This window comes from Rhamphochromis sp. 'chilingali', assembly GCF_963969265.1.
Source record: "Rhamphochromis sp. 'chilingali' genome assembly, chromosome: 2".
In the NCBI taxonomy this organism is placed as follows: domain Eukaryota; kingdom Metazoa; phylum Chordata; class Actinopteri; order Cichliformes; family Cichlidae; genus Rhamphochromis; species Rhamphochromis sp. 'chilingali'.
This window is the reverse complement of record NC_137930.1, coordinates 67,979,701-67,996,413: the sequence shown is the minus strand read 5'-3', so window position 1 is coordinate 67,996,413 and position 16,713 is coordinate 67,979,701. Positions and strand designations below refer to the sequence as shown.

Sequence of the window (16,713 nt, the reverse complement as noted above, 5' to 3'; positions counted from 1 at the left end):
TTGTAACGCTGTAGTCTCATGTCCCATGCTCTTTCAAGTGGGAGTAGAAAGGCCTTCATTTTAGCTGCTGTCCCATTGAAGTGTATTCTCATTAAAGGCAGCCTCGTGGCATTTCTCTTATCACAGGCACCATACAGGGTGACCATTTAGGTCCTTGACACAGCGACAGTGTTGAGGCCCAGAGTGCTGACACTGGTGATGACCCTCGGCGTGCTTCTGTGGCATTTAGAAAGAACAAATTTATAGAAGTGATGGATTTCAAGATGTTTTGGTTTCCTTTGTTTTCTGAACATTTTTGTGTGATTTACTTTATTTATTTTTGATAAGTTTAAAAAAAATACACAACGTGAGATGTGAGCTACACTGATCCATAAGACGAGACAGGAAATGAATGATTCAAATGAAATCACACAGACACACACACACACACACACACACACCTTATCTTTACTGTTTTCTAGTCGCTGTATACAAACTTGCCAAATATTCTCAATTCCTACAAATCTCTAATCACTCATTAATTTGGCCAATGAGGTCAGAAGTATCTAATTCTATATCCTTACCTTTTGGGGGTAATGATTTCTAGAGCTTTTAAAGTTGTCATGGTTTTGACAGCCTGGTTCTTCGGGTCACAATGTTTTGAACAGAACATTTGTGAATATGCAGTGTAACCCCATAATTCATAAGAAATATGAAGATGTAACATACCGTATTTTCCACACTATAAGGTGCACTTAAAATCCTTTAACCTTCTCAAAAATCGACAGTGGGCCTTACATATGAATTCTGGTTGTGCTTACTGACCCCGAACCAATATTATGTGCTACACGGCGCTCAAAAATCTGTCAAAAATGTTTTAGTACAACTTTAGTAAGCTATGAAGCCGCACCGCTTGATGGATTGTTGGAGCATTGCGGCTGTCGTACTCAGGAGCTTCGTGGAGTAATCTATTCAATTCAATTTTATTTATACAGCGCCAAATCACAACAACAGTCGCCTCAAGGCGCCTTATATTGTACAGTAGATTGTACAATAATAGATACAGAGAAAACCCAACAATCATATGACCCACTATGAGCAGCACTTTGGTGACAGTGGGAAGGAAAAACTTCATTTTAACAGGAAGAAACCTCCGACACAACCAGGCTCAGGGAGGGGCGGGGCCATCTGCTGTGATTGGTTGGGGTGAGAGAAGGAAGACAGGATAAAGACATGCTGTGGAAGAGAGACAGAGGTTAATAACAGATATGATTCAATGCAGCAGCCTACGTCTATTGCAGCATAACTAAGGGAGGATTCAGGGGGAAAGTTTGAATCCTAATCTTGAAAGTAGAGATAGTGTCTGTCTCCTGAATCCAAACTGGAAGCTGGTTCCACAGAAGAGGGGCCTGAAAACTGAAGGCTCTCCCTCCCATTCTACTTTTAAATACTCTAGGAACAACAAGTAGGCCTGCAGAGCGAGAGCGAAGTGCTCTAATAGGGTGATATGGTACTACAAGGTCATTAAGATAAGATGGGGCCTGATTATTTAAGACCTTGTATGTGAGGAGCAGGATTTTGAATTCTGGATTTAACAGGAAGCCAAAACAGGAGAAATCTGCTCTCTCTTTCTAGTCCCTGTCAGGACTCTTGCTGCAGCATTTTGGATTAGCTGAAGGCTTTTCAGGGAGTTTTTTGGACATCCTGATAATAATGAATTACAGTCGTCCAGCCTGGAAGTAATAAATGCATGAACTAGTTTTTCAGCGTCACTCTGGGACAGGATATTTCCAATTTTAGAGATGTTGCGCAAATGGAAGAACGCAGTCTTACATATTTGTTTAATATGTGCGTTGAAGGACATGTCCTGGTCAAAATGACTCCAAGGTTCCTCACAGCATTACTGGAGGCCAAGGTAATGCCACCCAGAGTAAGAACGTGGTTAGAGACCATATTTCTAAGATTTTCAGGGCCGAGTACAGTAACCTCAGTTTGATCTGAATTAAGAAGCAGAAAGTTAGCGGCCATCCAGGTCTTTATGTCTTTAAGACATTCCTGCAGTTTAACTCATTGGTGTGTGTTATCTGGCTTCATGGACAGATAGAGCTGGGTGTCATCTGCATAGCAGTGTAAATGTATGCTATGTCTTCTAATGATGCTGCCTAAGGGAAGCATGTATAATGTAAACAGAATTGGTCCTAGCACTGAACCCTGTGGAACTCCATAATTAACCTCAGTGTGTGAAGAGGACTCTCCATTTACATGCACAAACTGGAGTCTATTAGATAGATATGATACAAACCACTGCAGTGCAGTACCTGTAATACCTACAGCATGTTCTAATCGCTCTAATAGGATGAAACTCTTCAAGTAAACCATTCCTCTGCCGATGATCTGTTAGCTGTTTGACAACTACTCTTTCAAGGATGTTTGATATAAAGGAAGGTTGGAGATTGGCCTATAATTAGCTAAGACTGCTGCATCTAGAGATGCTTTTTAAGTAAAGGTTTAACTACAGCCAGCTTGAAGGCCTGTGGTACATAGCTGATTATTAGAGATAGGTTGATCATATTTAAGATCGAAGCATTAATTAATGGCAGGACTTCTTTGAGCAGTTTTGTAGGAATGGGGTCTAAAAGACACGTTGATGGTTTGGAGGAAGTAATTATTGAAGTTAACTCAGAAAGATCAATTGGAGAAAAAGAGTCTAACTTAACATCAATGGTACTAAGAGTAGCTGTAGATAATATTACATCTGTGGGATGATTATTGGTAATTTATTCTCTAATGATTAAAATTTTATTTGTGAAGAAGTTCATGAAGTCATTACTAGTTAACGTTAAAGGGATGGTTGGCTCAATAGAGCTCTGACTGTTTGTCAGCCTGGCTACAGTGCTGAAGAGAAACCTGGGGTTGTTCTTATTTTCTTCAATCAGTGATGAATAGTAAGATGTTCTGGGTCCAAAACTCCCAAAGTCAAACGAACACTGCAGCATCACTGAGAGTTACAAACTGTCTAAATTCTTTCATCTTTAATAAAATGATCAGTGTGGCTGCTCTACCAGTTGTAACATCCAGGCATCCAGCAAAACAGAATTTATGAAGTTTAATAGAGTTAGCAGGAAGTTAGCTCACTAGCTTCCACCTAAACATGATATAGCATGTTCTGACTGAGAGATTTCTGAAAAATTCAAACGTACAGCTCTGCTGTCACTTCCAACATAAATGAAGACAGGAAACTAAACAGCAGTGACGTTTGTAGGGTTACTGAAGTTTGGCTAGCTGGTATATAATGATGTGCTACGTGATCGCTAGTTACACAGCTATGTTAGCATAAACACAGTGAAGCTGGAGGATGAACGCAAACTTTTTTCCACTCGATAAAAGCCTTATGGTCCGAAAAATATGCTAATTTATTCCTTTTTATTATATTTTTTTAATATATTATATTTTATTGTATTTATTCCTCATTTGATATATTGACGATGAAGGTGGTGTTTAGTTATAATAGTGTGTAATCCAGATAATCTCTCACTTTTTGCCCTTTCAGGAGCTTTAGTAACTGTTGCTAAATTTGTTACTAAAATGCTTTGTTCTGTCTGTTTTTCTTTTTCTGCACCGGCCTGTTCCTGTTCCTGGGGTACCCGCTCATGCTGCTGGCTATGACAGACTCATGTGAGTGCCTCTATCCAAAAAGCACCGGGGTCAGATCATTCCCGCCTCAGAAAAAAGAACCGTGAGCCAACTAGATTGGCAGAATTCCTGAAAAGCATCACTGCTTTGTTCACAGTGTTTAATTTAGCGTTTAGTTCAAAACCTTTTTCCTGTGACCTAAATAACAACAATGATAAAAGCAACAAAACATAACATTTTCACTTAATTATTAAGAAAAACTGTTTTTTATATGAATTATTGAACTGTTCCACTTATATCACTGGAATCTGATGATGCATGTGCAAGCAGTCGCAGCAGGCCTCCAGTGCTCAGGGAAATGATGTGAAATTTCTTGTTTCAGATGAGATGAATTTACCAACTGATGAAATTAAATCAAAGTCTGTTATAAAATTTTAATTGGTAGTTATCAGGGATTTGCATCACCATTGAAGCCTCTGTAAGCTTCTTTTACTAGAATGAATATGTGTGTGTGTCCATATGTCTGCAGCTGATTTCAACGGGGGAGCCAAGGGAACAAATATTCCGAATGACAGGCCCCGGTGCTGACCAGGATCCCAAAGGTCTCTTCACCATTGACATGAATTCAGGAGCCGTGTCAGTCAGCCGCTCAGTGGACCGTGAGGCCACAGACTCCTACCAGGTCAGCATGTGTTTGAGCCGTGTTCAGATCTGGTGGTTATCACTTTTTCATTGTTTCACTGATTCACAGACTCCTCCACACATTAACTGTCACTTTCTTTATTTCTCTTTTGTTCTCAAGTTATTAATACGTTTCAATAGTTCAAATAGAATAGAATAGAATAGAATAGAATTCAACTTTATTGTCATTGCACATGCACAGGTACAGGGCAACGAAATGCAGTTTGCATCCATCCAGTAGTGCTTTAGTGATATAGATATATTACAATATATATTAGCAATAATATAGATATGTGAGTATATTACAGAAATGGGTCTATTATGGTATGTTATAATGTACACGGTATGAAGTATGTTGTGAATATTCTATAACTATAAGTATGTACAAGCTATGTACAGGCTATAAATATGAAAAACTATACAGAATATGAAATAAATAACTTTACAGAATCTGAGATATACAGCTATACAGAAATGGGAACTATGCAAGTTGTAAACAGTTGTAGGGTTAAAAATTATCGAATGTACAGAATGATTATTTACACAGAGCTATACAGTAGTGCATTTAAGATAAGTGAGATATAATTCCTACAGAGGCTATATAAAGCGCTAAATAAAGGTTTCTTTAGTGTCAGACTGACACCTGGAAACATACAAAAATAAAAAAATATCAGAATAATTATTATTGGTGTTGGTGGTATTTGGATGGTCTTTGTATTCAGGCAGTTCGTGCCATCAGTCAGAAGTTTGAGGTTTCTTTTATGTTAAAAGAACGTTAGAGTCTGTTTGAGGTGTCCACTAGTGTTTCTGCCCTGGGGGGTTTCAGCCTAACGAAAGCCATCTCCCTTAGAAAGGAAAAGAAGACACTGGCAGAGAAGCTCTGCGTTTTAAGTCAATTGATCTTATCCTGTTTTCTGAAATCAGGCATAAGTGAGGGTGTTCAACTGGGTGTCTTTCAGATGTTCTTGAGTGTAACCAGTGGTTTGTGCCTGCATGCATCTGTTATTGACAGTCATGCTGATGCCTTGTTGTTGTAGACTGTGACGATGACGCAGCTTCCTCCTTGGGAATGTTTGAGACTCGATGTTATGAAGTTGTTTTCAGGGAAATCGTTCGACCATCAAGCCTTTCAGGTGTTCTGGTGTTGCTGAGGTATCTGCTCTATTTATGCATTTAGGAACATACCAGATTGTTAGCTTTACCACTCCACATGGTTTCCACTGTAATTGAGCGCTGTGAATAAATATGTGTCGGTGAATGCAATACTTTTTTTTTAAATAGTAGTGGTGGTGTACAGAGGCAAAATGACCAAATATGTGTTACTGTACAAAAACCCACAAAGCAGCAGCTTTAAAACAACCTCTCTTAACTTACAGTTTTTGATTTAATAGCTCAGTGAAATAAAGTTTTTGGGTCCAACAAAAGTTTGTACGTTAAACTCTGTGGAAGACGACAGAAACTGTGTTGAAAAGAAGAAGCAGAGCAGCGAATAAATATCCAGGGACATTTTCCATTAAAAGAAAATGGTATTGTATTCAGGATGGAGACGCTCAGCAGAGACACGTGATGGCACGGTGACTAATGTGAAGGACTCAGATGAGACGGTAACAGAAAGTATGGGAAATGGGAAGGCCTTACATTTTCATGAATAATAATGATGTATTTTTTTAAAGTATGAAGATGTGGAGTCAGCACCACATTCAAACACTGTTTAATAATTAGTGTCTCTTTTTAATAGAGGAGCTGAAGTTAACTGTGGACAGTATTCACACGCTATTAGAAAATCTGATTTATTAAGCAGGAAACTGTGATCTTAGTGTTATTAAGAAAGTGTTTTTCCAAAAGCAGCTGACTGATCCTTGAGTGATTTTCTTGCCTCACGTAGATGCTGCTTCTTCATGACTTTATAAAGCAGCTTTAAAGGTAAATCTTTGAGGTTATTTAATAGAAAAAATGATGCTGTACGTATTATTGATTAGTGTGTGATGGTTTCTTCTAGAAAATTGATTCATTCTTCTAAACGTAAAATTAAAAATACACTGGTTGTTGTTACCCTGCCATCTTGAAACCAGTGGCTGAGATGGACATCGTTGCTCTGCATATCTGTGTTTATGTATTTGGCTATAGTAACTAGAGATGGCACGATACCACTTTTTTATGTCCGATACCGATATCATGAATTTGGATATCTGCCGATACCGATATGAATCCGATATAGTGTTTTTTAATCAATAAAACTGTTTTTTAATATCTTGCTGCATTTTGTATAAGTTCATAGTCAAGTTTAAATAAACAACAGCACTAAAGCTATTCTGTTATACCTGTGTGTAAAAAGTACACTGCGCCCAAAATATTTCATAGTTCAGCAACACTGATCAATCTAATAAACTTAAACCTGCTCCATCCTCCCTATTCTGGTATTTTAAAGAGTACTTAGCAGAAATATTAAGCAACCTAACTAATAGGGTTGCAAACTACCAGCAAAAAAAAATAAAAAATAGGGAACCACCCTCCACTTTGTGATGCTTAATCGATGTAATCAACTTTAATTTGATGCAGTGTGAAAAAAAAATGCACAGAAATAAATTATTTTTTCAAGAATAATTAAATAGATTCAACATCTTTCTTCAACAGAATTGCAGACTGCACAGATGGTACCTTCCCAAAGGAAAAAGTACTATAGCTTACTAGGGTATATTAGACTTAACAGTTACTATATACAGTAATGGACTTCTATACATTTTACATCAGATTAAAACTTTGGGTGTAAGATTCAGATAATTATTTATTAAAAGCTAGACATTTTAAATGAGAATAAGAAAGAAAAGTATGTCTTTGTGCCCCCTTTTCCCTGTTAATGCCCTATCGGCCCCCTTGGCTAAACTTTGCTAGATCCGCCCCTGCACAGTTACCAGCCGTCAGCTACGTAGAAAAAGATCCTCGAGTAGAAAGTAATATTAAATAAATTCTAACAACAGCTGATCAAGCTTAAACGTGCTGCTGTTGTTCAGCCGCTGGTTTCCTCTTTCTGGTGCAAAGTGGACCAAAAACAAACCAGAGAGACGGACTCCCGACAGAAAAGCCGATCAGCTGATCATTAAGCAGTTTCATGAAGTAGCGGCAGGAGAGAGAGAGAGAGAGAGAGAGAGAGAGGCACTTGCTCCATATATCAGTTGTTAAGCTTAACGTGGGAATGCTTTACAAACATTCAGAGAGGAACTTACACACTTGCTTTACTTCTCTCTGGGATAACTTCCTCGGAGATGAAATGCTGGTTTGGTAGCGAGACTACAAATACACACAGCCGCTGTATCACGTGACCACACTGCTCTGACGTGCTACGGTTATGAGACGAGTCACGCCATGTCGCAAGTTTTGTGAGGATTACATTTTTTATTTCTCGCCGATATCCGATCCAGTAATTTAGGTCAGTATCGGACCGATACCGATACGTAATATCGGATCGGTCCATCTCTAATAGTAACACTTACAAGTTACTTTTAATTTAAAGATCACTAATAGCTCTTTCAAATGACATACGTGATTTGCCCACGCACATTTTCCTCATCATCTTTCTCATCATGTCCTCATCCTCTGCACTGCTCTCTAAGCTAACATTACACCAGTTAATGATTAAACGTCTTAAAAATCAAACTTTCCTTCTGACGAGCAGTTTGATTACATTCTCACATCGTATAAGTTTCATTGCAAAGTGTCCAAGTCCAACAAAGTTAGATCTGCTTCAAAGAAAGTTTCACCGACGCCAGCGAACAACAGCGCTCACAGATGGAAAGGAGCAGGATTCCCTCAGCTCACCTCATTATCACTCCACCGACTCCATCGACTCCATCAAGCTCCTTGCACAAAGCTGAGGTAAACGGCAGCCTGCAGGCGCTACAGGTGACAGAGTTGAGTGTCTTGTTTAGTTGTTTATGCAATTGAATTGGGAGGTGCAAGAAAACAGAGATCATGTGACTGTAATCTATAATCTACAGACATGTAGGGCTGAGACTTAACGTGCTGTACCATCATCAAGTCATGGCTTTGGTTTATAGACCTCTGTAGTCACCGCTGGTTTCAGGCGTCCACACCTAGAAGAAGTCCCAACAGTAGTACTTTGTTGTGTTGTGTTATTTTTTATTTTGTTTCGGTCAGAAATTGTTACATTTGGGAACGAAGTTGAAGTGCTGGAGTGTGCACACCTATCTTTAGTTATCGGCAAAGCAAAATAAAACAAAATGATAAAAAGCAGATATTCAAAAATCCCATTCCTGTGCAGCTCATTAAAAGGAGGAAACTTTGTTTTTGTTTGTTTTAAATACTTTTACAGATAGTTTTAAGTTTTCTTTCTAGAACTGCAGTTCTTGGCGCTTCATTCGGTTCAGAGGTTTCTGCTTGGTTAATTTGCAGACCCTTAGAGTCAGAGAGCTCTTACCCACAGAGCAGATTAAGGACGGCTTTAACCACTCCAACTACATTAGGTGTGGTTAAAGCCATCCTAACAGTATGTACCTGACTGCTGACCCAAAATGAATATTTTCCAACCTACCAAACGCTACCTTTGCATTCACAGTGTCATAATATGGTCAAACATCTAATTGGAAACGTCCGTCAATGGTTTAATATCTTAGTGATAATAAAAACCTGATCCAGTCTAATATGTCATTATTTCAAATTCTAGAAGTGAAAAAGCCTCTAATATAAATTCTGCCTTTCATTGCATCTGGGTCATCACTAATGATTGTTATTTCCAGCTTGATAATTGTTATAGCTGAAGCCAAGACTGAGTCAGGCTGGGCATCAGCACACGCGCCTGAGCACACACATTTCCTCTTCCTGTTGTTTTTCCAGCCAAGCCTACATCATAACTTGCTTTCATTTATTTTGTTGTAATGAGGAGATTTTAAAACAAGTACATTTGTACAGTACAAGAGTCTGCTATTAAATTCAGTCTGGTTTTATTATCACTTGTCCAGTGCTGAAGACTTTTGTAGTCCCCGCTGGCTGTCACAGTCTCTCCTAGTCACATTCATTAAGGGTGTCGCCTTTCCCATTGTAGCTAATGGCTTCATGGGAATGAAACATGAAATATTCAGCGGTAGATTAAAATCACGATTTCTCCAAATACATTTTATAGGCAAAGTAAAGCGAACAAATGGAAGCCATTTCATATGTAAAATGAATCTATATATTATATCTGCTGTTTTTAATATGTTGGAATTAATGTGGCTTCACATGATTCACGTGATTAATTTTATTTGAAAGGGGTTGCTAGCCTGGAGTTACAACTACAGGACTAACACTTTACCTTTCAGTGCTTTGGATTAGTATACAAGCATATTTCTTATTATGTGTACCCAAACAGAACGACGGGGAGTAATATGATGGCCATATTAAACACCTGAACTAGATCTGAACTGAAAGTGTCAAATATAAGTTACTTTTAATTTAGAAATCCCAAATAACCTTTGCAAACTATACACATATATAGCCCTGTGCAAAGGTTTAGGCAGGTGAGGGGAAAATGCTGTAAACACAGAAAGCTTTCATGAATGGAAGTGTTAATCGTTTATTATCATCAATCAACAATGCAGAGGAGGAGCAAAGGAGAATCTAAATCACATCAATGTTTGGTGCGACCACTCTTTGCCTTCTTCTAGACAGTTTTTGAAGGAGCTCGGCTGGTAGGTCGTTCCAAACATCTTGGAGAACTAAGCACAGATCTTCTGTGGATGTCGGCTTGCTCACATCCTTCTGTCTCTGATCCCAGACACACGACGATGTTGAGATCAGGGCTCTGTGGGGGTCGTACCATCACTTCCAGGACTTCTTGTTCTTCTTCATGCTGAGGATAGCACTTAATGACGTTGGCTGTGTGTTTGGGTCGTTGTCCTGCTGCAGAATACATTTGGGGCCAATAACCAATCGTTTATATTTCTGAAAGCTCTCTTTGTTTACAGCACTTTTTCCACACCTACCTAAAACTTTTGCACAGTACTGTATATGTTCTGCTTCCACCAAGTGGCAAAAAAAATCTATAATTTCAAAGGTAAATCAGCCGTTTTGATTGTTTGTTTGTTAGTTTTTGAAGTGATATTTAGGCTAAAGCTGTTCTCGATCAATAGACATGATGAAGCTCCATTCAGCTACGTCTGGAAAGTGGTTGATTTTCTCTCCTCAGAGTAAATCTCCTCATATACATGACTTTTTATCTCAATCTCATGTCTCTGCAGCTTATTGCTGTTCAATACATGTCCTCTGGTAAACTATCCAGTATATATGAGGTGTGAACTGTTATTTAACCATCATTGTTAGCAATATAAGGAATACAATCAATGTTTTGTTGTACAGACATCCAGGGTTGTATTGAACACACCTCATGCTTCAGCTTCCTTCTCCCAGTCTCCTTTCTATTTGGCTGTATAATGATCATTGATTACTTTGGGAAAAAATGCTGTACCCACCCACAAGGTCACAGTATATCAAAAAAGTATTGCCACAGGCTTTGAGAAAAATAAAATCGATGAAGTTGACTGGCACAGTGTCTAAATGCAGTGGTCAGTGTTTTGGATGCTTTATCTTGGGAATTTATGGATGCAGCCACTGTTGCAAGCAAAAGTCCAAACTAAGCAAAACTTGATGAAGACGTTTAAGGAAAGTAGAGTCTAACTTCAGCATAACGACGGCAAGAGGTCAGCGCAAAGCAAATGGAAAGTGGGAATTCTAAGTAGGCTGTTACAGCAGGCGCACAGCCGAGCAAGGCAAGCAAACAAACCCCTGACAAAGTAAAATATTTGCTGTGAAAGAACAAACAGACGCAGTGATCAGCTGGGGCACATGTTCACAAGGATTTAATGTCAAACATTATTTTCTTATTAAGCTCAATTAGGGTGAAAATGAATGTTAATGAGATGGAAAACAGAGCGGATGGGAGAGAGGGAGGAGTGCGAGGCTTATCGCTGCAATTATGACAAGCTTGTGTCGGGTTGATAGCGGCGAGTAAGAGCTCTAATTGGCTTAGAACAGAGGAAGGAGAGAACGTGAAGAGATAAATAACAGTCTTGTTTACACCGGTGGAAGGAGGACCCACAGTAATACAGGTCATTGCAACAATAAGTGTGCCGAGTCTTTTCTTCGTGCTTACCTTGGAGAAGCTGAAATTTAAAGTACGAAAAGAAAGTAGTGCTGCACACATTTATTTATGTAAAAGTTTAGTGGCGTTCGCTGCACAACGTCGGTTCTAATTGTTTAAAAAAGTGCACAAATAAAAAAATGCTAATAACTTGTTGGGTGGATGTTTGCCTCAGAACTCCAACCTGTGTCGTGATGTAGAAAGGGGTATGCTCCTGACAGCACATATAATGCCACCACATTTTGCTCCTTATATTGGGTCTGTCAAGGCAGCGAACACAGTGACAAAGGGGGGCTTACTGAGAAGAAGCTGTATGGATCCATCTCAACTCTAGAATGGCTGAGATTTGAGGTGACAGCTAATTTGAAATTTAGATTTAGAAATATCTCAGCTTTCAAGAGCTCTACAAAGCTGTCTCAAAACAGTTTTGTGGAATTGTCAACAGGTATAAATCAAGCTAAGTGTTTCCCCCCCATATTTACTCATAATTTCACAGATAAGACGTCTGTGAATCATTTTACTTTACTGTAAATCACTTTTAACTTTTTGTCTTGCTTTTCTGTCAGGATGGGTCTGCAACCCAGCATTTTCAGTATATTTTGTATTTTTGATTTCTTATGTTATATTGAAATATGTGAAGTTCTGCTATTATTATTAGTTTGTCTTGGTTGAGTTTTAGTCTAGTTTATGTTTCTTCTGTCTCCTGAGTCTTTTCCTGTCCTCCATGTTCTACTTTCAGTCACGCCAGTGCTTTAGTCTCTCCGTAGCTGTGTCCCAAAACGTCGGCTGCATCCTTCGGAGGCTGCATTTGAAGGCCGATTACGTCACAGCCAGGCGACAAAGGCTGTCCCAATTCGTCGACTCCTTCAAATGCGGCCGACAAATACGTCCTTCATTTCCCCGAATTTGAAGGATGGGTCGGGTGTGTCCTTCGTGGCACACCATATCCCAGAATTCATAGCGCGGCCCAGCCAAATTTCAGCTGCCAACAATGGCGGCTGCTACTAAGTTTTAAAATTACTCTTATTAATCTTTCTGGGCCACAAAATAAACTTTTAACATATTTTCAGGTGAGAAAGTAGCTGTGTAAACTTCAAATATCTGCTCGGTTTATCAAGACATCGCATATTTGCAAAAGTGCGCTGACGTTTTTGGAGACGTCTGTTACCCACCCGCTCGATAGCTAGCCGGGGGTTCAATGGTCACTCGAGCCGGCGAGAGCAGCGGACTCCCGGCTTCGTCGTTTTCAGACCCCCGCTTTTTCGCTACTCAGGTTAAACATGATATAAGTCACTCGGATAACTTAAAAATGTTATTGTTTGGCTTTTTCTGTGTTTTATTTGTTCCGGAGTAAATCAGTTTGGCTGAGATCAAAATTATTAGATTATTAGATTAAATAAAACTTTATTAATCCATCAGGTGGGTTCCTCTGGGATTTTCACACAGCTGAATAAACGTCAAACAGAAAACTGATTAAACAGAAGTGTGAGACGGTCGAGAATTTACGCCAGTGTCCTGTTATATTTTAGACAGCACGGAGGAGACGGCCGAGTTTATTAAACTCCACTGAGACAGCGGTGACGCTAATCTGAAGGCTAGACCGTCCCATTTCACAGCCTCGCACTTCCGGCCTTCTCGGTCTTCGGAGGACCCGGCCTTCGCGGTCTACGTGGGCCGGGTCCTCCGAAGGATGCAGCCGACGTTTTGGGACACAGCTCCTGTGTTCCATGTCTGCTCAGAGATTTAATGTCTGCGTGCTCCATGTTCTAATGGTCAAGCCTACGCTCCATTACGTTTCCTGTTTTCTTTTGAAAGTCTTGTTTCCATGTTCGGTGTGTTAAGTTTTGCTTCCCCTGTGGCGTCATGTTCATTCATGGCAGCTGTGTTTCCCCAGGTTTTTCCTCGTCTACTCTTCTTTGTATTTACGTCCTCTATCTTCCTCTGTTTGTCTGGCTACAAGTTTCTATGAGTCTCGACTCAGATTTTACTCTTAAGCTTCAGGTTCTGTTTATGTCATGTCAGTTTTCATGTTTTAGTTTTTCCCAGTTTAGGTTTCAGGTTAGTTGTTAGTTGTTCTCCAGTTTGCCATCAACCTAATAAACAGCTCGCTTAGTTTCCTCTCTCCCGTGTCTGCTTTTGGGTCCACACATTTTCTTCGTTTAGTGTTAGTTCACTTTGCAAACTATTCTAAACTGTGTGTACAGTGTTGATAAACTTTTCAGATTTTACAGTAGGTCCATTTCAATAAGGAGAGCTCATTAGAAGGAACCAAACATGATTTACTGATATGCAGAATTTAATAAATCCAGTGGCCCTTCACAGCAGAACAGAATCACTGCGGCCATGGGAACTAGGGAAGGACCCCGGCGTCTAGACGCTGGTAGTGGAGATAAAGATGGAGGCTTGGATGAAGCCTGAGTAACATGGGAGACGCAGAGATGTGGAGGAGGTGGGTTGCATGAAGGACAGGTGAGATTTCTAGTACACAGAGTGGAGGCTGATTGGCCTGAAGAAGACTAAACCAGTGATGTCCCAGTGGGTTTGGCACCGTGGGAAAGTGGAAGTGATGCAAAGCTTAGATTAGCCACCAAACATGTGGAAGCAGACAGATACATGACTACAGAGCTTCCTCATTGAACTTACACATAAGCATCATTAATATTTGAGCAAACGTTTGTAATTTTGCCTCCAAATCAAACAAGTTTCAAGGACACACAATTTTTATTAAAGATTTTACTGAGATTACTGCATTAAATATTTACGTTTTTTAATGTTTATATTTAGTCTATACCTACATTTAATAGTTTCAGATGCTCTAATATAATTGGATAATTGACTGCCAAGCATTTACATTTCCTTGTAATTCCACAATAAATTAAGCAGACAGCATATCTGAGGTTGAGTCCAAGTGTTGAAATTGCTTTTAGTATGAGAGCCGTGTCCATGCAAGTGGAGAAGACACGGGCACGTCAGCGTCATAGTCTAGGAACGAGAAACCTTCATCAGTTGAAGTACAGAGGATTACATCAAGCTGCAAAGTAAACGGCTAATACCAAACATGTATCCATAGTATCAGATGAAGTAAAACTCACAGTGTTTCTCCCTCACAACACCAGAGAATCATCTGCTTCTTTTAAGTGTGTCTCACTGTCAGGTTTGCTGTGTGTGGCTGGTAGCAAGGAGCCCAAATGCAGACTCGCAGAGGCAAAGATGGACTCAAAACTCTCGACCTTATTGCTGGAAGCTAGGAAATACAAAACTAAACTGGAAATATACATTAAAGTAAACAAGATAGAAAAACAGGCGAAACGCAGCGAGGGATGAGGGAGAACACAGCGAACAGACAAAAACACAGACAGTAAATGCAAGACGAGGGAATGAAGCTCAGGAGGGAAACTAATCGCACAGCCGACACAGGGGAGAAGCAAAACAGAACACACACCGACAGGAAACTACCAAAGTAAAACAGGAAGTAACGCAACATACGCTGAGACGCAGACGGGCACAGATGAGACGGGGAAAGAACAGACGTGTAAACATAACTGAGCCGACGAGACACAAAGCACAACGAAGAACTAAACACCAGGAGTACTAAATATAACTCGGGTCGCCCAGGCGTCCTAATTAGGCAAATATGAATGGTTTGTGTGTCGGTAAGCAACTAGTGTTTCCATAAAAGCCCTTACTACGTCTACAGGGGAGAACATGTACAGATTTTAAGGCCGGCACAAAAGTTTCAGATGTTTTGTCCTCCACAGTAGAAAATGGCTCGCCATTGGCTGTCATCTTCATCATCACCACCTTTGTGTTTGGCTGCAGTCATTTGTTCTGTAATGTGCTTATTTTGGTTTGAGTTACAGAAGGCTGCAGTATACCTGCAGTTTTTGGCAAGTCAGTTGATGCTGCAGCAGAAGTACTTTGCTCAAAACAGGACACTTGTCCAGGGTCAGTGGATGGCAGCTGGAGCAGAGAGGGCACGCTCTCCTCCAGCTGCACGGATGGATGAGCGGTTCTTAGATGTCTCTGCAGGTTCATATTTTCATTTTACAAATTCTGCATTCAGCTTTACAGTTACCAGTATAATTGGAAACAGCCAGATGCTGTGGGTTTTTTCTGTTTTTGCCCATTTCTTCACTTTTTATTACAGCTCCCTGCCTCGCCGTCGCTCTGTGTACGTGGCCTGTGCCTGTACTCTCACTGTCTCTTTTTTCTCTTTAGAAATACAAGCAAATTTTCAATAATATTTACATCATTTTAAAGCTTGGCGACTTATTTATTTTTTTACATAATTGCCATTTCGGTCGGTGCATTTTTGTAGACGCTGGCAGTTTTACAATGCCCATGTTATACCTGCTCGCCGCCGCCGCAGAATCGCCTTCTGCACAAATGTTGTTTGCGACAGTTTGATGGGCAGCGTGTGGACGCACGGTGTCGTGAAGAATGCTTACTCCCTTTCTCAGTATTCCTCTTCTCCTGTTCTGAAATACCCTTCTGAGTTGTTCCAGTGTTTCACAGTACTGTCAGCATTTATTGTGGTCCCAACAGGCAGAAAGTCAACCAACAATACCCCCTTTGGTCCACACGTCGCCTGTCGCCTGTCAAACTTTCGCTTTCCTGCAAGGGAACTTCATCACCCACTCACCCTACTGTCCGGACTTCACACCCAGTGACTACCACCTGTTCCCAAAGTTGAAAGAACATTTGTCCAGAAGGCGATTCTGCGGCGGCGGTGAGCGGGTATGACATGGGCATTGTAAAACCGCCACAGCGTCTCCAAAAATAAATTCATTGATACTGTTTTTGCGCTTTGGCCTGAACAGTTACTCAGTCACATGACTCGTGCCAGGAAGCCGAATATTTCACCGCTAGCATGGAACTTAGCATTGCTGTACATGCGTGTGGCGAGGCGGGGGGATAAAAGGTCTCTTGGCACCTTGCCGTTTTCTCCTCAGTCCGTAAAGTTCCTCACATGTGTTTCCCCACTGCTTGTAATTCCACCGTTCCTCCGGTTTTCCACACATTCAGTAATCCCGTCTTCAGACATGAAACACATGCAGCACAAAGATGCTAGTTAAAGCATTTTTCATTGATAGATATTAAAATTCATTGTGAGCAGTAAATTGCTTAAGGCTTTTCATTTTTTGCAGACATTCATAATTCCCGCAATTTGCTAATTTAGTGACTTTGCAAGATTTGATCCCCATACCTCTCACCACAAAGTGCTGATCACATGAATGTCTACATGGTTTTGTTGTTTAATCAAATTTTACAGTCACTGCTTCCCTCTC

The 16,713-nt window shown here is 40.2% G+C and overlaps 1 protein-coding gene across 1 annotated transcript in view; it reads left to right on the top strand.

Moving 5' to 3' along the window:
* Positions 1–16,713, top strand: part of cdh13 (cadherin 13, H-cadherin (heart)) — a 402,884-nt gene that overhangs the window by 185,771 nt on the left and 200,400 nt on the right. Inside the window, exon 5 of the mRNA XM_080875355.1 lies at positions 4,142–4,294. Coding sequence (XP_080731481.1) covers positions 4,142–4,294 — 153 coding nt within the window. The remainder of the gene's footprint in view (positions 1–4,141; positions 4,295–16,713) is intronic.